Source organism: Sciurus carolinensis, chromosome 14, assembly GCF_902686445.1.
Source record: "Sciurus carolinensis chromosome 14, mSciCar1.2, whole genome shotgun sequence".
NCBI lineage: Eukaryota > Metazoa > Chordata > Mammalia > Rodentia > Sciuridae > Sciurus > Sciurus carolinensis.
This window is the reverse complement of record NC_062226.1, coordinates 5,255,807-5,277,333: the sequence shown is the minus strand read 5'-3', so window position 1 is coordinate 5,277,333 and position 21,527 is coordinate 5,255,807. Positions and strand designations below refer to the sequence as shown.

Below are 21,527 nucleotides of genomic sequence, written 5' to 3'. Positions count from 1 at the left end.
TGCTCTGAAACTGGTAAAGCTCAATGTGTGCTTCTGCTAGCATGGGATTCCTCTGAGCTCCTTCAGGTCCAGTCAGTCGTGGGCCCCCTGGAGTGTCCCTAGGGTGCCCTGCTCTTGTGTGTGTAGGCAGCTCCACAGACAGCTGCCCACAGCCAGATGCCAACATGTTCCTGGGTGATCTTGGGCACAGTACTCGGACTTCCATGTTCTTTTTTATAATATCAGTCTCATAGTATTTTCCACCTCTTTGAGTTTTTGAGAGATTTCTTGTTTATTTAACACAGAACCTGACATAGGACAAAAGACTAGCATATGTAAGCTGTTGTTGTTGTGGTTTTGTTTTTTTTTTTTTAATTAGCAATCTAAATGGTGACTTTACCAATTTCTCCAGTGGCTAAAGTGATGATGGCTTTGAACTGAAGCCACCCATAGTTTTTCTTGTTGATGAATCAGTTTAGGTGGGCTGGGGTGTAGCTCAGTGGTAGAGCATTTACCTTAAATACCCAAGGCCTTGGGTTCAAACCCCAGTACTGGGGGAAAAAAAAACAAAGAGTTTATTTCCAAAGATTTTAATGCAGATACAGTAATCCATACTTCCTGTCCTTGGTTTAAGATGAAAATATCTTCCCTTTCTCTGACCCTCCCTTATTCCCATGGTGAATATTGTAATTGTGCAAGAAAAATTACCATTGGTTTATGGTTGGGATTGTATTTCTCCTCTCTGGAGGCAGTATTTCCACAGCCCCAAATACGTGAAAACTGAAATCTGATTTTGCTCAGTACCTTGTTGTAAATCAAGTCAGTTGTAATTTTGCCTGTGTAATCACTGATCTGAAATAAAAGGGAAAAATAATAGGAATGGACAGCTTTTAAAAATATATGATGTGAACTAAAGAGCAAATGAGACATTGGAAAATTTAACTTTCCCCCCATAATGATGGATCAAAATTAATAGCACAGAAGAACAATTTTTAAAATAAATTTTAGGTTCACTTTTTTTTTTTTTCCTTTTTCTGTTTTTAATGGAAAATTTTCAGCCCATGTCAAAAGCAGACCACATTGAACTCCCTTGTACTTATTACCCAGTTTTAACGATTATAAGCTTCTAGTCAATTTTGTTTTCTTGCCTAGTGAAGTTGTAGTTCCAGAGCAGTCAGGAATAATAGCTTGCTGGTTACTTTTTTGTGGTACTGGGGTTGAATCCACCAAGCCACACCCCCAGCCCTTTTTATTTTTTTATTTTGAGACAGTCTCACTAAGTTGCTTAGGGCCTGATTAAGTTACTGAGGCTGACTTTGAACTGGCAGATCTTCCTACCTCAGCCTCTTGAGCTGCTGGTGCTGGTTACTTTTGAAGTGTGTATTTGTTCTCAGATGAGGAGAGCTGTTACTCTCTCCAAGATTGTTCTTAAGATCTTTCTTAACCCTTGCCGTAGATACTGTGTCATACTTTGTATTGGGGAATAGTGATAGGGGAGGCAGGCAGACAGGTGAACCAGGAAGTACAGAGAAACCAGTTAGGAAGTAGGCAGGGAGGGAGGAAGGAAGGCAGGGACAGAGGGGAATATAAGACAGAGACTGGGAAACAAAGACAACAAGGTTAAGGCAGGAAGGGAAAAGAGGGGTGGGAGGGAAGGAAACCAGAGGTGGCAAAGACGGGGAGGTGTGGGGGGTGGCCAGCGGGGGCAGCAGAGTAAGAGATGCAGCCAGGAAGCAGGAAGGAGCAAGGAGTGAGGTAGGAGGGGGAGAGAGAGAAAGACAAAGGAGGAGGAAGAAGGAGGGGGAGGCCAAGAGAGAGGTACAAGAGACCCTGCATGAGAGAGACAGGGTGATAGGCAGGCAGCTGATGGATGGAGAACTGAAGGGAAATGATCAGTTAAATCTCCCTGCTTTCATTTCCTTCCTCTCGAGCAATAATAATAGCGTCTCCTAAAGGGTCTGGGGATTCACTGAAGATAAGTGCTGGCATTGGTGAGGGATCAATAGTAGCTATTATTCTATCACATTAAGATCCATTTAACCCTCTTACTCTTAAATTCTCTGTAGAGACCTAGTCTTACCTTTGTTATGGGTCCTCAAATTTAACTAACATCATCATTATACATCATGTACCTTGAAATTGTATTTAAAGACAGGCCATGAATAGAAGGAGGCATTGCTCTTAGAACCCTCTTTTTTTTTTTTTTTTGGGTGGGGTAGTGAGGAGGCATGTTCAATGACCCAAGTTAGCAATAAAAATACCAGTGGCAAAGGAGACATTGTGGGAAAATTGTTTACCATTAGGTAGCCCAGTTAGGACAGTGAGTGGTCTAAAGGGACCCAGGAGTCCAGGAAACACATGTAAGGAGAGGAAATGTAAAATGAGTTCTTTCAGCTCATCCTGTGATCAGTGACTGACAGCAAAAGGGGAGGCTTTTCTGTCTGTTTTGAATGGCCTGTGAGAGAAGGAAAATGCTTGGGGGTTCATGCTCTCCACGAGGAGTTTGACCCTGACCAGTGCAGGGGTTCCTGGAACCTTCCTGGAGACATCTGGGGATCTCACAATGCAGAGGTCTCTAACAAATACTGTTGCTTTTGAAAGCATGGAGAAGTGTTTTTGTTACACCTTGTTTTAGGACGTGGGCCATGGCTTATGTTATGTTCAGAACAAATCATTGCATTTCCATCTTTAGTGCCTGTCATTTCTGCCACTCTTATCAAGGGTTAATGTCCTGGAAGCTGCTCTGTTTTAGTTCTCACTTCATATTCTGCCGTGGCTAAAGACAGGGCTGTGTGGTGCATTGCTCAGACTCTGAGGAGGTTTGGTCCCAGCCCCTCTGAGCTGACATTGTGGTGACAGCCACAGGAGAAGGGGCAGTTGCTCTGCAGTGCTGTGCTTTAGTGCAGGTAGCACCACTGGCGTCCACGTGGAAGTGTTCTGTTGTGAGCATGGACGCCCTCACGTCAGCCGACTGGACTGATGCCCTGTTGTCCTATCATGCCCTCAAGAAATGGAAGCTCAGAAGTGAATATCTCCAAGAGATAGTGGTGGTGAGATTTGAACATGGGCTGTCCATACCAGAGCCCAAGTTGCTTGTACCCCTATGATGTGTGAGCAGATTCAGTGCTGTGTTGTGGATGCAGGTGACAGAGGTGACAGTCAAGTTTTCAGATGGGGTGAGGGAGCAGAAATCAGGTGGGGGGAAGGTGGGGCGGGGGAGGGAGAAACTGCAAGGATCCTGGAATGCAAAGCAGGAAGGGTGGGTGCAGACACTTCTGCACTAGACCCTGGAGGGCTCAGCATTTCCCTCTACTGTATAGAGAGAGCAGAGCTCACCCGATTCTCAGGGCCTGTGCAGGCTGAGGAGCAGAGTGTCCCATGTCAGCTGCCAACTGCCAGCTACCCTGCAGGGCACATGATGTTCTGAATGTTGCTCCGGGTGACACTCTTAGTAGATGGTGACTGACCAGTGACAGGCAGGGTCACCTTCCAAAGCCTCTGCTCCCTTTCCCTCTCGGCCAGCAGCTGTCTCAGTGAGACTGGAAGCAGCAGAGTCACCGGGCCAGACTTACATTTTAGAAAGACCCCTGTGAGAGTAGGTAGTGTGGAGGTGGAATGGTCAAAGGGTGTGGTCGGGCAGGGAAGGACAGGAACTGCAGTGAGCTGGTGTGAACTGACCAGGTTCTGAAGTGGGTGTGACAGGAGTTCGAGTGTTTTGGAAGATGGTGGTATCTATATTCACACAGGTTGTGAGACTCCATTTCCAGCAACTGTAGACTTCTTTGATAAGAGATTCTTAGAAGGTGATATAAAGTTTCTTTTTAAATTTTTTTTGCATTTGCGTTGAGGGAGGTAGAGGGACTGTGTATCTTCAGAAAGGTTAGTGTTTGGGCTGTTGACAGGAACAGGGGTTTAGGAAGGAGAATTCCGTTTTGTTTTGTTTTGATTGGCTAAGCACAGTATTATGTAAAAAAAATTCCAGGGAAAATATTTAAACCTTGGGCTAACTTAAATAACTTTATTTTCTTAAAGGAGTTTTCTCTAGAAACCTATTCATTTTATTTCCTATATTGCCCATAAGCAGAAAGCAGTATAACAGCACTTGTTTTAAAAGAAAGTTGCATAGGGTGGGCTTGTCACAGTGTGTGCTAGTCCCCTTTCAGGGACTGCCCCCTGTCAGAGGCTGGAGCCCTCCATGCAGGAGTTGTCAGAGGCTGGGGTAGAAAGCAGGGCCTGGTGTCTGTGAGTGGGAAGAGTTCCATTCACTAACCTCTAGTGAAATCTACCATTCCATCTTTTTAAGGACATAGCCAAAGTAATATTAACCATATTTTTGACTGTTGCCAGTGGATAGCAGATATTTTTAATACATATAGTTGTGCTTATTGTGTATATTCTCACCCCTTCAAAATGACCATAGTTACCACTGTATCTTGTTATTTAATGTGTTAATATGAGCATATATTTAATGCATTAATAAAGAAGCACTGTATCACAAATTAATTTCTAAAAATACTTTTAGGATAATTTCGATATAATTCTTTTCATCACAATCCTCTGAATTTTGCGTGTTTACAGACTTTATTCTGAGGAGTCTCTAGGCATCTGCTGATGACAACACAGCACATATTAATGGCCTGGGAGTGTCAGAGTGGCCTTGGGTCCCTGGTTAGTTGTCTTGCCTTTGCTCTGACTGTCTTGGTTGGGGTCCACCCCTCCCCGTGCCAGGGAGCTCACCTCCTTAGAGCTTCCAGCTGCTGGGTCTGTGTCCTGAACTCACCACTTCCATCTGCAGGACAGTGCTTGCCTTCTGTCACGCATTTCTGTTGAGGCCCCATAAATTTTCATTAACTGCATCTCTTCCACAAGGCACAGGGGCTACTTGGTTTTGGCCTTGTTACACCCACCCTATCCCTACTCCCCCGCAGTTGATGGTGTTTTAAGGTGCTGGAAAGATTTTGTTCAGGGTATAAATTTAATACAGAGGCTATAGTTAAACTTGGTTTTTGCTTGTTTTTGGTTTTTGTTTTTTCATAATTTTAACTGCTCTGAATCAAGGTGTCAATTGCAAAATGAAGGACTGTATAGAGTGTTGTAAAATGACTTTCAGCAAGTTTAAATTGTGGGAAATAATCCTTTCCCTCTAAGTTCACATTATAAAGAGTTGCATGAGACTGTTATGAACTGACTGGAGAATAGTCGGAGCATGATCTCACCAGTTGGAACAGAGAGTGAAGTAAAACACGAAAGCCCTGCCTCCTTCTAGAAGGGTCTGTCTCATAGACCTTCACCTTAACAGAGCTTGCTTGAACTGGACACTAGCAAAACCACTGAGGAAGCAAGAGCAAAACCTCGAGGTTGGCGTACTTGGCCTGAGAAGTAAAGGGAATGACAGTCCCTTTACACACTTGGCACTTCCCTGCCCCAAGTGTGGATGGGAACGAGTACTGCTGGCCACTGCCTGACTGTGGCACCCCTGCCAACAGGACGGGTGGGGAGCTGCCCGGGATGCTTTTCCTGGAGGTGAAGACTCCCGTCCCCATGGACTGCGAAGTCCCTGGCCATGGGGTTCACAGAGCACTTTGCTTCCCTCCCTTGTTGCTAGTGTCCCCTCCGCAGCAGCAGGCCCTGGCAGTCTAGACCAGATACGCCATATCAGACAATCTTCTGTAAACATTTTTCATCAATGACTCACAACTTTGAAAAGGGTTATTTTTATATAAAACAGTCTTTAAGTTGTACTTGAAAGACCCAGACCTTTTCCTAGAGTACTGTGCAGACAGTCGGTCACACAGAGATCCGTGATTGCCGGCTCAGCTCCTACAGGTTTCCAAGCAACTCCCTAACACTCAGCTGAAGCTAAAGGGGCCGTTTTTCAGATGTCACCAGTTCTTGCTGCTCGGCTAGCTAGTTGATGGCCTTTCCTGAGTTTTGTTGGTGGGTGGAAGCCTTTTTTTTAACATTATGGCAAAATAGCAAAATAGTTTTAAATGGGATGGGAGGTACTTTTAAAGACCCAGATCTTAAGTATATTTAAAATACGACTCAGAAAGGATGCAGTAGAAAGTGTTCACTGAAAAAAAAAAAAAAATGAAGAATGATAGCAGATGCTAAAATTTATTTCTCAAGATTTCACAACAGCTGGAAGACTCGCTGGGAGAATAGAAGAAGCTCTACTCTGGGCATCTCTTTTGAATGAAGCCTTTGGGCTGCTTTTGGGGTCTTGACTTTCTGACAGCTGGACTAGCAGAAAGTTCATGTCCTAAGCAAGGAAGATTTGAGTACATTTGCAACTTTGGCCTTGTAAGCCGTGATCATTTTTAAGGTTGACGAACATAGTTCACTATGAAATGAAGCAAGTAACTTGGCATTTATGCATTGTGAGTCAGTTTTGACATCAGCCTGGACTGGGAATTGACTGGAAGATTTGGTGTTGGACTGTGGCTTCACTTCAGCGTCTGATCCAGAGGCATGCATGAGCAATACTTCCCCTGGGGCTGCAGCCATTAATCTGTGGAACGGAGCAAAAGCTGGGAGGGAAATGGAGGGACTGCCTTGGATGGCCCAGTGTCCTGTTGAATCAGCAGTGGGAGGCCCTGTCCTTTCCAGCAAGGGCCTCTTCCCCGGCCTGGAGCTTGGTGTCTATCTGCGTGTTAGGGACAGCCCTCCTTAACCCATACTTCAACCAGTGGCCCTCTCTGGGCATTTGCATTCTGCTTACTCCAGGTGTTTTCCAGGCCACTTCCTCTGATTATATAACTTTGATCAAGTCCAGATGCTACAGAATGTTTGATAGAAGGGGTCAAATGGCATTTGAGAAGAAAAGCATTTCTGTATTCATGAGTCGGTTTTAATTTCCTGTGTGGGCCTGGTCTGCCTAAGCTGTGTGCTCCTGGCCCAGAGGTGGAGCCAGAGGGACATCACAGTACTTTTCCAGGACAACCTGGGATCTTCTGGCGCAACCCCCACCCACCCAGTAGGCTTCACGTTAAATTATCAGTTATGTAAGAGTGGGTTGGCTTCACTTGTAAGTTTTTAAGCTTTGTAATTATGTTCTGAGCATTAAAATAATTCACATTCACTGTAAGAAATAAGCCATAATATATAAAAGTGTAAAGAATATTAAAAACACCTGTAATCCTACCACCCTGAGTTAAATATTGTTGCACATTTTGGTATAGTTTCTTCTGGTCTTCTTTCTATTTTTAAAAATTTGGAATAATGCCATATGTACTGGGATGTAATATAAACCCTTAATTTGTTATGTGTATATTCCTGAGCCATTGAATTTTTTTTTTCCCAAAAAACATGCATTTTTTTTAATTTTCTCTAGGTGCTAGAGGTTGAACCCAGAGTTTCACTCTAGGCAAATGCTGTACCCCTGAGCTACACCCTCAGCCCCATCCAACGATATTTTTGTTGAAGTTTTTAGAATTTCATTTTTTTGTACAAAGAACTAGCATGTTCTCTTTCATTGGGTGACAGTCTTGGGTAGTCCATTCGAGGAAGATCACTTAGTCCACCTAAATGAAGCCTGTATCCTTTATGTACTGTCAGACTGTACCAGCGTGTGTTGAGGTGGTGTTTCCAGATCAGACCATGCCAGTTTGACCATACGCTGCGAGAGCGAGACCCCTGACTGAAATGTCATGGGTTGCTCCAATAGAGCTGTTGGTGACCCATCTTGTTTTCAAGGGTGCAGGGAGGCAGAAGGAGCAAGCTAGGGCACACATGCACTCTTCCCCAAAAATATTTTAAATGGCTTCTTAAATATTCTATTTTAGGGGTGGAGCAGAAACTAACTGATCTTGTATTGATGGACTTTTTGTCCTTTTCCTTTTCTGTGTCATTTAAATTTGGTGTGTACAAATCATTATGTTGATTGCTTAGGCTAAATCTCTAGAGGTCAAAGATTATGAATTCTTTAATTTGGTTCGTATTCCACTTGGTCTCCTGCAACATAACTGCAATTTATACACCGACTCTGAGCATTGTGTGAGAGTGCCAGTCATCGATGACTCATCCACACTGGCTGTTAGTGTCAAGTAAATGGCTCTGGCAAGTTGAAGAATTATTTACATTTCTTTGATTACTAGCAAGGGTTCACATACTTTCCATGTTTAGTGATGATTTTAATTTTCTGTGAATTTATGGTTTATGTTCATTTTTCCCAGAGTGAAGGGAGCTCTTTTTATTCTTGGGGTGCGCAAGTCCTTTTGATCAGCTTCCTCTTACTTACCTGTCTTGCCAAGGTGACCAGCATGCTCCCTTCCTTTGGGACCCTGGCTCACCACAGCAGAGCCAGTTGTGTTTGCCCCAAATCTGTTTGTCTCCATATATGGTACTTGTCATGATTACTTGGTTGATGGGAAACCAGCACATTATAAGTGTGAAAAGAGAATATAGTTTCTCTGAAAATTAAGATGGGTGCTTCAGGAAGACTCAGTAAAGGCAGATTACTTTTAAAAAATGGTACCGAATTAGGCACGAGACCACCGTTGGCAGTTGGAGTGATCCTGCACTGGGGTCACCCTGCGATTGCCCCAGTTCTCCCTCTACTGGTAGGCAGTTGAAGCTGGAGGTGAATTGTTGGGTCCGAGGTGGGATTTGGAGAAGACAGCCTCAAGCCCCATCACACTGCCACACTCGGAAGCACAGCCAGGGCTGGCACACCAGCTTGCAGTGGGATGGGTGGGGTCACATGTGCTGATAAAACTGACTGCCTCCCTGCTTTGAACATCACGTGTGCCTCACTAGTAGGTACAGTCCGAGTGTTTCTGCTGTCAGTTAAAAAATAAATTTAAAAGCAAAATATATATATTCCTGCTATATGGAGTTTTTGTTTATGTTTTTGTTTTTTTGGTGTGTGTGTGTGTGTGAGAACTGGTCAGTCCTGTTACTGTTTAGCTGAGAGTGCTTTAGAGCCCCGCAGTTCTCTCAGAAGGGGCCTTTCCACTTTCTAGATGGCATACAACAAGACCCTTTTCCTTAAAATTTTCTTTGCCCTCACAGTTCATAAGGTGAAATTACCAAGTATAGTAATAACAATGTAATACAGTTTGGGATTTACTCTGCTAGAAACACAGTTCTGAAGATTCACTTCATCACTTGTATAAAAGCTAGAATTGAAAGACCCTGACTATTAGGGACTGTCCATTGCTGCAGTTCTCCAGGAATGTTTCTCAAAGTTCTGCTGGCCCTTGGGTGTCTCTAGATGCCTCCAGTGCTTTTTTGAAATGAATGTAGAGTTAGGCCTATGCCTCAGATGGGTGTTATTGCCCAGAAGTGATGTGTAGGAAAGTAAATCCATAGAAGGGAAAATTAAAACATAATTTTGTTTTGTTACCAATTGTATATGTGGCTTATTTGTAGATATTTGTATCCTTTCCAATCAGAAAACCCACACACACTTTTTTTGTTGTTGTTTTTGTTTAAGGTTTGATTTATTCTTGTGACTTCTCTTTAAATGTCATTTGGGCTTCACTTCAGAATGTCCCTCAGCTGTTAAGATCCACTTGGAGTAGACTTGCTGGTTTGGAAGAACCTTCTGCATTTTGTCATTAAAACAAAGAAATTCTAGAGAGTTTGAGCATAGTTCAGCAGTAAAAAAAGGAAGGAACTTCAGGAAAAACGAATAAACTCTGACACTGGTAGTGAATAAGGCTCACGTATTAACATAAGAGCTATTGATTGGTTTTCAACTTGTAGAATCTGCTGAAGACAAATCATGGAAGATTTTATTACTCCAGAGTAGCAGAAACTCAGTAATTCTCCCAAGGAAAAAAATCAAGATAACTGCATTTGAGGGTGGGCAGAGGGGAAGAAAACTGGCAGGAAGGTGGGACATTCCTGTCCTCTTCTTGGGAAGTGACTTTGAGAGAGCTGCCTCAGCTGGTGATCTCCAGACACAGCTTGTTTTAGTCAGCTTTTTTGCCATTGCAACTAAGACCTGACCAGAACAACTATAGAAGAGGAAAGTTTATTAAAGTTTATTAGAGGGCTCACGGTTTCAGGTGTCTTAGTCCATAGAAGGCAAGTCCGGCTGCATTCCCTGGGGCTGCAGGCAGGACTGAGCATCCTGGCAGGAGAGTGTGGTGGAGGGAAGCAGCTCACATGGTGATCAGGAAGCAGAGAGAGACTCCACTGGCCAGATGCAAATGTACACCCCATAGCCAGCCTCAATGCCCACCTCCTCCAGCCACACCCACCACTTCAGTGACCGTTCAGTTAATCCCTAGCAGGTGATTAATTCTCTGATTGGGTTAAGACTCTCACAACCCAGGGATTTCTCCTCTGATCCTTCTTGCACTATCTTACCCATGAGCTTTTGGGAGACACCACATCTAAACCATAACACAGCTGTCACCTCTGGGTAGTAGGTGCCTGTCTTTCATTTTAAGCCCTTCTATGCTACTTGAGTTTTAAATTGTATGCATATTAATGTTGGTACACTTGAAAATGTTTTAAAGCAAAAAACTTGTACTTCATATTTTAAGCAATGGCAAAGACTTATGAAGATGGTTTTATCTATTTCTGACTAAACACATGTTGAATTCATGGATTTTAAAAGCCTAAACTATTTGAAAATATTAATTACCACCTTAGAAAGAAGATACTTTTGTTATTCAGAAAATTTGGCAAAACGGTCCTTTTATTTTAAAAAATCCTTAATATGACAAATTAGGAATGTGCAGTGTCAGAAACAGACCTTTTTTGCTCCTGAAAATAAAGCTCTTGCTTCTCCAGTTCTTCCTGTCTCTATTTCATTTTTCTGTTCTCTACCTTGTTTTCCAGAAGCCCTGCAGAGGCCAGTAGCGTCTGACTTTGAGCCCCAAGGCCTAAGCGAAGCTGCTCGTTGGAACTCCAAGGAAAATCTCCTTGCTGGGCCTAGTGAAAATGACCCCAACCTGTTCGTTGCACTGTACGACTTTGTGGCCAGTGGAGATAACACCCTCAGCATCACTAAAGGTAAAGGGCCCTGGACGCCTGGCCATGGTTGCAGGGGACAGACAGGGACTTACAGCTTGACTGACCACCCCTTTGCTTACTATGAGAGCAGCTTCATAGCTGGGAATGCAGGGATACCCCAGAGCAGCAGCCTCTTTCCAGGGGAGGTCCTGCAAAGCCAAAAAGCCCCAGGACAGCCTGGTCCCTCACAAGCCAGGCTCCCCTGCTTTCATGTGAGAGGACACCTGGACCACAGGCGGAAAACATGGGGTTTTTTTCCCCTAAGGAAAACATTTTCCCACAAAAGACTTCCTTATATAGAAGCAGAGCACCTGAGTAAGCATAATAGATTTATAAAAACTGAGGCCGCACGCTTATCTGTACATTCAATACAGGAAACAGGAAGTTTCATGTGTGAGTGTATATTCTTATACACTCATACATGCACAATTTATGTGGACTTGTTAAAATAAAAATAGTATGTAGAAATTTGGAGAATTATAGTAAGCACACAACAAATGAGAAAGAAGGAAACTGGTCTTTAAAGCTGACATATCTAATTTGGTTCTTTTCCTCTAAGGTGAAAAGCTTCGGGTCTTAGGCTACAATCACAATGGGGAATGGTGTGAAGCTCAAACCAAAAATGGCCAAGGATGGGTCCCAAGCAACTACATCACACCTGTCAACAGTCTGGAGAAACATTCCTGGTACCATGGGCCTGTGTCCCGGAATGCTGCGGAGTATCTGCTGAGCAGCGGGATCAATGGCAGCTTCTTGGTGCGGGAAAGTGAGAGCAGTCCTGGGCAGAGATCCATCTCGCTGAGATACGAAGGGAGGGTGTACCACTACAGGATCAACACTGCTTCTGATGGCAAGGTGGGACTCGGGTCAGGGGCCCAGCTGGGGAGCTGGTGGACCCAGGGTGGTGTGTTGGGGCCAGGATGGTAGTTAGGCCAGGGGAACCTAGAAATTCTGGCATTGGCAAGTAAATTCTTGCAACAGAGCTCAACCAAGCTGTTTGGAGAGTCTTTCAGATAAACAGCAGGGGTAAGCCTTAGGAGAGATCTGTTGAGGATCCATCATGAGATATTCTAAGCCCTTGGCCTTTAATAGTACCTCCCAAGTCAGGCTAGCATGTGACCAGCCTTTCTGTGGGTAAAATCACACACAGGTATGTGTCTGTGTGTGTGTACATACAGTTTTTAAACAGAAATGAAACCACATTATACTCACAGATTTCCAAACCTGAATCATAGCTTTGTAAAAGAGTGGGCCTATGTGATTTTGTGGTCTTTGTTTAACAGTCCTTTAAAATCCATGAAGGGAAGGGAGGCATTGACATTTACTGAGTTCCTGCTGTATAATGAAACACCTTGCAGTCCATCTTCTTCAAACTTCATCTCAGTCCTCTGGACAGGCATTAATGTAATCTACATTTTTGCATTAAAAAAAGGGAGAGTTAGGGAGACTTTTCTTGCCAAGTACTCACATAGGGAGTACCTGATGTAACCCAGCTGCTCCTGGCTGTATTGAGGAATAGTTGCTAGGTGCATTGTCCCATGGAGTGTATGCACATGGTTTGAAAAAAACCAATAGGGCAGAATTAATTGCAGTGAAAAGTAATTCTGTCTCCTAATTCAGTTCTGTCCAGAGGCAACCACTATTACCAGTTCCTTCCAGATTGACTGGCATATATGTTTCCCCATAAAAGATTGACAAACGCCTTTCTGCATCTTGCCTTTAGCCTCCTAATGAGGTGTTTTGGGAGTTGTTTCTTGGTAGCATTTAGAACTGCCTTTTTATTATGGACTGGATAGTGGGTGGACCGCCAGTTATTAAAAGTTATCTGCTGGGCGACTTTGAGGTTGTTTCCAGTCTTCTGTTTTTGTAAATAATGCTGTTAAGAGGTTGCTTCAAACCTTTTTAAAAATCTACACCCACTGTAGCATTTTTCTTCACCACCCAGTACTCAAGTGAGTAGCAAAACTTCCTTGAACCTCACTTACCTTGCTGTGTGTCCTGCGGTCTGATATTTTGTATTCCATTCTGTGCTATTTCAGCTTTTAGAATCTCTGGTTGTAATTCACTACTTTTATTTCATAATCCCAATAGTGGCTCATGAAGTTTGTAAATACATTGCACATGCTTCTTTGTTTACAGTGTAAACATATGCAAGACAGGATGTTAGAACTGAGCAAAGGTTATTTGCATTTAATATTTGTGTGGATATTACCAAGCCACCTTCATTAGAAATTGTGCAAATTTGTTCTCTCACAGAAACCTATGAATGTGCCTGTTTCTCCTCACCCCATTAATAGAATACCATCAAACTTGTAAGAAAATCTGTCATTCTGATTGATGAAGTTCATCTCACATTGAATATGCATATGTCATATTGTGAGTCATCCTCATGCCATTTATTAAATGCATCTTTTTCCTACATGTAGAAGTATGCCAGATTTACTTATCTAGGCCTGCTGGTCCTCTGCTCTCTTCTTTGGAATTGCTGTTCCTGTAGCTGGGGGGCTAGTACCCCTTCTTATCTTTTTAGCATTTTCCTGGCTGGCCTCACACGCTCACTTGTGCCATATGAACGTGTGTCCGCTTCCCATCTTCTTTTTCATGCGTCTCTGCCTGCAGTCCTCTTGCCAGCCTGTTTCCGTCCTTACAGGTGTCTTTGGCACCAGCATTGTGGTCTGTGTACAGAAGCAGTCTGCTGTTGTGGCACCACTAGAGATGGGCCTCCTCCCACATGAAGAGCAGGGTCTTTCCTTTCTGCCAGACAGCCTCCAGGGTGGTGGCCCTTTGAAAGAGCCTCCGGGCCACCAGGTGCCATTTTAGCGACTAAGCATCGGGAGGTGATTTTCTGGAGCCAGCAGCTTGCTTCTCATCTGGGCTCATTATCCACGCAAGTCTTATGCACCAGGACGATCACTGAGACTCGTGCTCAACAGGATGATGGTGTCTTTCCCTTGTTGTTTAGCCAGCAACCTGGGAACAGATGCAGGCAGGCACGTCTGCTTTGACCTCTCACCAGCTGGGATTGGTTGAAGACACTGTTGAGAGGGGAACAAGGAAAGATCCACTTGTAGGGTACGTGATTTGCAGGGTTTGAGATTCCTAGAGAAGGAAGCTATCCCCTCTGTGTAAAAGCTGGTGTGCACCAGATGGGGTCCTTGTGTTCCAGGTAGAGCACCGGGCACCCATTGCCCAGGCAGCATCCACTCCTGGCCAGCCCCTCAGACTTGCCAGGGCATCCAGCTGTCCTGCACCATCCCTGGAAGAAGCTCTCCCATCAGCCATTTGAGCACTGGAAACACCTCAGCTCTCTACAGAACAGGCTCCTTGATGCGGACCACACTCGAGGGGGCTGCGTCAGGCGGTGTGATGTCCCTGGAGTGAGGACAGCATGGAAATGGGAGATTCTGCCACTCGCAGTGGGGCTGGCTCTAGAGAGTGCCTTGCCCACAGCAGAACCTCGATGCCGTCCTTTCTGGATTTCTTTTTCCCCACATTACTGTATTGGTGCCGTATGGTTGTACGTAATGTGGGATTTGTTACGTATTCATACGTCCTTTGTGGTTTTCTAGAAGGCAAATTTAAGGTTGTTAAGAGGGACATTCAGGGATTGACTAAGTTTCGTTCTTATTTCCAAGCCAGGTAAATTTTCGAGAAGAGCGAATGCAAATGGTCTTCTCTGTGGCTCCGTAGGGTTTCATCTGCCTGCACCTCCCCACCCTTGCTTACCTCTGCCGGTGCTCCGAGCTTTCAGGTCAGCCAGCTTGGGGGCCAGCGCTGACACTCCAGGACTTCTGAGCTAGGCTACTGAAAGGGCCAGTGCCAAGTGGAGCCACCACTGTTTCCTAGGATCTCGACAGTCTGAAAGATCTCCAGATACCCCGGGTTGTGGTGCTCATTCCTCCCATGCTGCCCCAAAGTTTGTGCCCTCTGTTGACATAGCACAGTTAAAGACTGATGTTCCTTTATCACCCCCTGCCTAAATCCTTCCTAGTCCTGCTTATATGTGTCTATGCCTCAGTCACCTCTGTGAGCTGCCACTGTCCAGTCCCTTGATTCCTATCCAGGCCCAGGATAGTCTTTCCTTGTCTTAAACAAGATGCCCAGTGGACATTTATTTTCATGGCCTGCTGGAACATCTCCGGTTCAAGTCCACAGAAGTGAAATTTGGCTTTATGCTTTGGCAGAGGTAGTAGGAAAGGCTGACAATGAAGCATCTTGAATTTCCAGGATTTGCCCACCCTGGTGGAGGTGGCCATGCTGAGGCAGAGCCTGCTAGCTAGCTCCAGTCCTTTCAGAGGAACCTGGGGCATTGGTAGGAACTGCTGGGCTCTTGCCTCCCTGCTTGTCTCTGAGTGGCTCTGGGGGAAGCTTGAAGCTCTCACTTCCTGCTGAGCAACCTCGAAGGGTGCATCCCAGGTGGGATCCCAGGGTCTGAGGCTGCCAAAGATTACACACATCTAAGCTCTGGTAGGCCTGTGAGGGTGGCGGTCAGGAGCAAAGCCAGTTCTGGGAGTTTCTTTGACAGGTCTTTTGTTCTGGGTTCATGCACAGTTGGGAAGGTCCGCTAGTCTGGCTGCTCACCCTAAGTGCTTATGGAGCCGTAATGACGTGCTGTTCACAGCGCTAACTTCACTGTCTTCCCTGAACATGTCTCAGATTCCGGATGATTACCCAGTTCACCAGCAAAATGCTGCTCGAAAACTGGAACTAATCAGAAGGAAGCCATCAGAGTGGGCTGTTAGTGGGTCTTGGGGAACATGGCTGTGGACCAAATATGCAGTGCATTTGAAGGAGGGTGGTTTTAATATTTAATGAGTATCATATGTAAACTTGAGGTTGAAAGATGAATTCAATCACAGGATCCATGAATTTAATAATTGAAAAGTTTAACGTTTGTCTACCCAGTGAAAGAAACTTCCTATAATTCTAAAATCTTCAACAGAGCAACCTGTGAGGGAATTGAATAAGTCCAAGGTCAAATTCTACATGAACTGGGACTTAGGGGAGCCATTTACCTTCATGTGTGATGGAAAGCCTTGAGCTTTGGGTTGGGCAGCCTTGAACTTCAGGTTGGGCAGCTCCTTTCAGGCCAACTCTGCACTTCATGCCCTGACAAGAAAAATGTGTACCAGGCCTCGATCCTCATAGCCCTCCAGGAGCCCAGCAGGACACTCAGGCTCCTTGCCTCACATGGACCAGAGCAAGTAGAGTGGGAGGGGTGCTCAGCTCCAGGAGCGCCTTGTTGGAATGGCTCTTCTCTTCTCACTAGAAGGGAAGGCACACCAGCTGGCCTGAGAGAAGAGGGCTAGACACTTGCAGCCAGCAGTGCAGTTGCTGGACAGCTGACAGACTTTTCTGGAGGGGGTTGTGGAGCTATCCCACTGGCCCATCAGTTTCCTTCTGGGCCATACTCGTCTCCGCGACTAACACTGAGTGTGGACGTTATCACGTGGTACTCAACTGACGGCAGGTCTTCGGTAGTGCCTCTTCCACTCCCCTAGCTCACTCACACACTCATTCATGACGGGTCCAGTCCTGTCCCCCCTTGACCCTAAAGCAGTTCCTATGGAAGTTTCTCCAGTGTTCTGTCATGGGAAAGTGGGGTCACTTAGTGTGCCTCCTCGTCCCAGAAGGTGCTGCCACTCGGAGGCACCATCTTGCAGAGGGACAAGCTGGTGTCCCAGGGCCACAGTCTTCATACAAGGAACAAGTTCCCCAGAGCCATAGGGTCTTTATGGACAAGTCTTGGGTTTCTCAGAATTTTATTTTAGTAGATTGTTACCAAAAGATTATAAACCAGAAGTTTGCCTTTGGCTTGCCTAAATTTTAAAAATTTGCTTATGTTATCTCCTCAAACATAAGGAAGGAAAGAAAAATCTCATTACTGAATCCCGTGTGTCTTCTTGAGAAGCATAGATGGGATCAATTCGTATGTTTTATTTCTTCCTCTGATTTTTTTGGGGGGAGGGGCAATTACTGGCAGTTGAAACCAGGACACTCTACCACTGAGCTTTATCCCCAGTCCTTTTGTAAATTTTGAGACAGTCTCCCTAAATTGCCCAGGCTGGTCCTGACCTTGGAGTCCTTCTGCCTCAGCCTCTTGAGTGACTGGGTTGTAGGTGTGGGCCAATACCCCTGACTTAAAAGTGTTCTAACTATCTAACATTACAGATTTACAGAAGTAATTGTAGTAGTCTTTCATAACCATTATGAGGTAGACACCTGAGACAGCGGGCTTCACAAAGTTTATTTAGTTCGCGGTTTGGGAGGCTGAAAATCTAGACTGCATACCACAGGCACTGGCTCTGGTGAGCGTGGCTGACAAACAGCAGTGGTGAGCACACGTGGGAATCAGCAGTCACGTGGTGAGTCGGAGCAGAGGCAGGACTGGGCCAGGCATGCTCCTGTACAGCCACCCTCAGGAAGTAGAGAAGGGCTAGGGTGTAGCCTAGTGGTAGAGTGCTTCTCCACGTGAGGCCCTGAGTTCAGTCCTCAGTACTGCAAAGGAGAGAACTCCAGAGTCCAAGAGCGCTCCCTGCTCCCTTCTGAGGGCCTGGCCCCCGCAAGGCCTGGGACCCTCCCACAAGGCTCCCCTCTTAGAAGTCCTGCCACCCCGAGAGCAGGCCTTTACCACAGGGATCCCCAAACCATAGCAGCATGGTTGGTGCTTCATGTTGCCAGCAGCCAAAGGGCTTGACCCTGCCCTGTGTCTCAGGCTTTTCTTCCTCTTCTATTTATTTACTTATTTTTGGTACTGGAAATTGAATCCAGAGGTACTTTACCACTGAGTTACATCTTCAGTCCTTTTTAATTTTTTTTTTAATTTTGTGACAGGGTCTTGTTGAGTTTTCTAGTTTGACCTTGAACTTAGGATCCTCTTGCCTCAACCTCCCAAGTCACTGCAATTACAGGTGTGCACCAACTTTCTTTTTTAAGTAATAAAATGTTATGGTTGCAGGCAAGGCCTGATCCTGTCCCTCCCCCACCACAACCTTGACACATCAAATGTCACCATTGTCCACAAATTGTATTCCTCCTTTGCAGTTTGGGCCAATCTTCTTTCTGAGTGCCTGGTTGTGATTTTAGGTGTCTTTCCTACCTTCAGCAAGCAAGTAGATTGTTGCATACCTGGAGCCCAAGTGTTCTGTGTGGATGGTGGTACAGAACCCTTTGTGGTGGGGAGTCTGTTTCCACATCTGAGACAGGAGGGAGAAGGGGAGCGTGGTGGTCGCTGCCAGCCTGCCCCTTTCCTCCCTCTCCCTGTCCATGTTCTGAGAGCTCTCGGCCTTGGAGCACCCCTGCACAGGTCCTCGGCTGCGTGGGTCTCAGACAGGGACTCCCATGCTCTTGTGCCTTAAAGTCCTTTTGCTTACTTCCCTGTGACGGAGGAGGCAGTGCTGGTGCCTCTGGGGGGCCCGTGGGCAGCCCTTGTGGGCACGCCACTGGGACTGGAAGCCTCGCTTCCTGATGAAGTCAGAGGCAGTGGTACAAAGGAGACGTGCATTGTATTTTGCACTTTTCTTCTCTGATCACAGTTTCAGTCTAGATTCGTCCATCTGTAATTACAAACTAAGTTGTTCTCTAATCACAAGTAGTAAGTTCTGTTCACTAATTAACCACCAGGCAACTCTTTTGTGCTCACTTGTCCCCAGCGTTGGAGGCTGCAGGGTAAGCAGCACAGTTCGGACCTGCTTGCACAGCCTCACGCCCCCGTAGGTAGAGGCAGACAGTGGTTAAGCAGGTAAGCAGGAAGTTACCAGCCACGATGAGCACAGTGCAGAGAAGTAACAGGTTGTTCCTGCTGGGTGGTGACTTGGGTTGGATGAATGATCAGAGAAGACTCCAGGGACATTTAAACTGGCCTCAGGGACAGGAGAGAGCTAGACATATGAAGATTGGGGGTGAGATGGGGGGTCCAGGCACAGCTGCCCATGCAAAGGCCCTGTGGCCCTTCATTGTGCCTTTCTGCTTCAGCACATAAATTATTATAGCATGCATAGAAGAAGACAGCCTAAGTGACCTTTCCACGCTAGCTAGGTGTGGAGAGCCATTGAGGTCCTGCTGTGTGCTAACATGGTCCTGCAGGCTGGCGGCCTGATCCGCTTGACTGCACCATGGCTGAAGGCTGTGCCCTCTTGCCCTCAGCTCTACGTCTCCTCTGAGAGCCGCTTCAACACTTTGGCGGAGTTGGTTCATCATCACTCCACAGTGGCAGATGGGCTCATCACCACGCTGCACTACCCAGCCCCCAAGCGCAACAAGCCCACCGTCTATGGCGTGTCCCCCAACTACGACAAGTGGGAGATGGAGCGCACAGACATCACCATGAAGCACAAGCTGGGCGGAGGCCAGTACGGGGAGGTGTACGAAGGCGTGTGGAAAAAGTACAGCCTAACCGTGGCCGTGAAGACCCTGAAGGTGGGCCTGGTGCGCAGCCCTGGGGTGGGTGGGTGTCCCCTGGCTGGGTCCCCCTGCCCACTTGCCACAGCTCCTGCTGAGGGCCGAGTGGTTGCCTCCTCCCCGCGTCCCATTTCCCCTGCGGGTTGGATCAGCTCCATCATCTCCGTGTGGCTTCGTGTGTGCTGGGAGCTGGCAGGTGCCAAGTGTCACTGTGACAGAGATGGTCCTTTGGAGGAGGGTTCCCATTCTGTGGCTGGAGTGAGCCCTTGGAAGCAGAGGCTGACCCTGCAGACGTGTGCAGGGAGCCCACCCCTAGGGGGGAAACAGAGCCCCTGGGGTTTCAGAAGCAGGAGATCTAAGTGCAATGACTCCTGTACGGCCCATCGTGGGCAGCTTGGAAAGGCAAGTGCCTTGGTATCCCAGCAGGTCCCGGTTCTTTGTGCCCTGGCCTCAGGCCTCCGCTGGCAAGGTGCCAGGCCACACACTTGCCCACTCCATCCCTGCCCGCCTCCTGACTGACTCTCACCCTCTTCACTAGCGAGTAGTGTTCATAGCTTCCAGCTTATTTTTTCTTTTGCAATCCTTGAAATCTGGGGCACCAATGGGAGTTCTCATTGCCAACCTCTGCCTGTTTCCTGATGTGATGGAGCTCTTCCCTGGAGCAAGAGTGTCCCCTAGTGTTGGCCTCTGATGCTTCCACTTGTTTTAAATGAACTCTGATGGCAGCCTGTGCACAGAAATCAAGAGAGGGACCCCTTTTGTAGCTATTGCAAAAGAAAAAGAACTGAAACTTCCACGCTGGGAAAGCAGACCCAAGTGCCCTGTGTGCCTCAGGTCAGGCAGACGAGAATGCAGAGACTGCTGTGGCCGACTCCCGCCATCTTCCGGATGCCTTCCCACAGCGGCAGTGCCATGGGACTAGACTTGGGGACTGGTGCAGAGTCCCTGCTTTAGAACAAAGTTTGCATTTGTTAGTTCCAAAAACCAGAGTGGCTTCCTGATGTCACACATTGTGCCCTGGTCTGCAGAAGTGGAAACACAGCTGCCCAAAAACTCAAGCGTGGGCAGGCTTGCAGCGGACCACCTCTGAGGGCTCCCGGCTCTGCCATGAGGGAGAGTGGCCTGGGGGGTGGTGCTTGCAGGCCCTGCTCACATGTGCGTGACGTCATTCCACTGTTGGTACTCTCTTAGTGGCCTTTCTGGGTGGCCCCACTGTTGGTGAATGACAGGCAGTGCTGCCAAGTGCCTCATCAGGGAAGCAGCGTGTATCCCTGTCTGGAGGCTGAGCCACTGCTGTGAGCTGGCCTGGCCTGCACAGTGTGCTGCCCCTTGGTCAGGGAAGGCTATGCAAGGCTTCGATATGTATCTCCACTGTGGAAGTTGAGAACCTTGGGTTTAAATTACACAAATGGTTAGCATTTAACGAGTGCTTCCTGTGTGCCTGGCAAAGTTCTGAGTGTGTGTTACTTATAGAATATCATTTGATCTTTGTAGCCTAAAAAGAAGGGTACTAATATACTAATATAATCCCCATCTGAAGACTGAAGACACGGAGGCCAAGAGGTTGAGCCTGGATTTGAACCCAGGCACCCAACTCCAAAGTTTCTTTTTTCTCTTCTTTTTCCCCCAGTGGTAACTCAGGTTCTTATTTTTCAAACACCATGAAAAATACACATAGGCCTCCTTCTACCTCTAGGACAATCACCTTCCCCTGCAGTTGGCCTCTCTCCTCAGCAGTCCTACCTGTTCCCTTGACAACCTCACCAGCACCTGTCTCCTCCTGCCTGCCCTTCCCTCCGGTCCTGCCCACTCTGTCACTGATCTCTCCAGGGGCAGAGCCAGAATCCTTCCTAACCAGCAGGGGGAGCACAGCTCTGCTGTGATGAGCACTCCCCATAGACCCTGTGAGGCAAGTACTCTTGGCCGAGGGGACACCCCAGAGAGGAGGGCTCTCTGCTGGCCTCTGCAGGCAGGAAACCAGAATTGCAGCCAAGGCCCTGTTGCTGGGAACTGCTGCTCACTGTACCCAGTGTTCTCAGGACCTGGCTTTGTAGTGCTATGCTTGCTTTCTTTGCTCAAGGCCCCATGTTCCTAAGAACCAACCATCAAAAACTAGAAGCCCCATGACCTGAAAGTTTGTTGCTAAATCAGTTTTTTCTATGAGACATTCTGTAAGTCTT

The 21,527-nt window shown here is 46.6% G+C and overlaps 1 protein-coding gene across 2 annotated transcripts in view; it reads left to right on the top strand.

The window, feature by feature from the left end:
- The window catches only part of Abl1 (ABL proto-oncogene 1, non-receptor tyrosine kinase), a 130,341-nt gene that overhangs the window by 93,799 nt on the left and 15,015 nt on the right, over window positions 1-21,527 (top strand). For both annotated transcript variants that reach the window (XM_047525856.1, XM_047525857.1), the window contains exons 2-4: window positions 10,774-10,947; window positions 11,507-11,802; window positions 19,093-19,365. In XM_047525856.1, coding sequence (XP_047381812.1) covers window positions 10,774-10,947; window positions 11,507-11,802; window positions 19,093-19,365 — 743 coding nt within the window. The remainder of the gene's footprint in view (window positions 1-10,773; window positions 10,948-11,506; window positions 11,803-19,092; window positions 19,366-21,527) is intronic.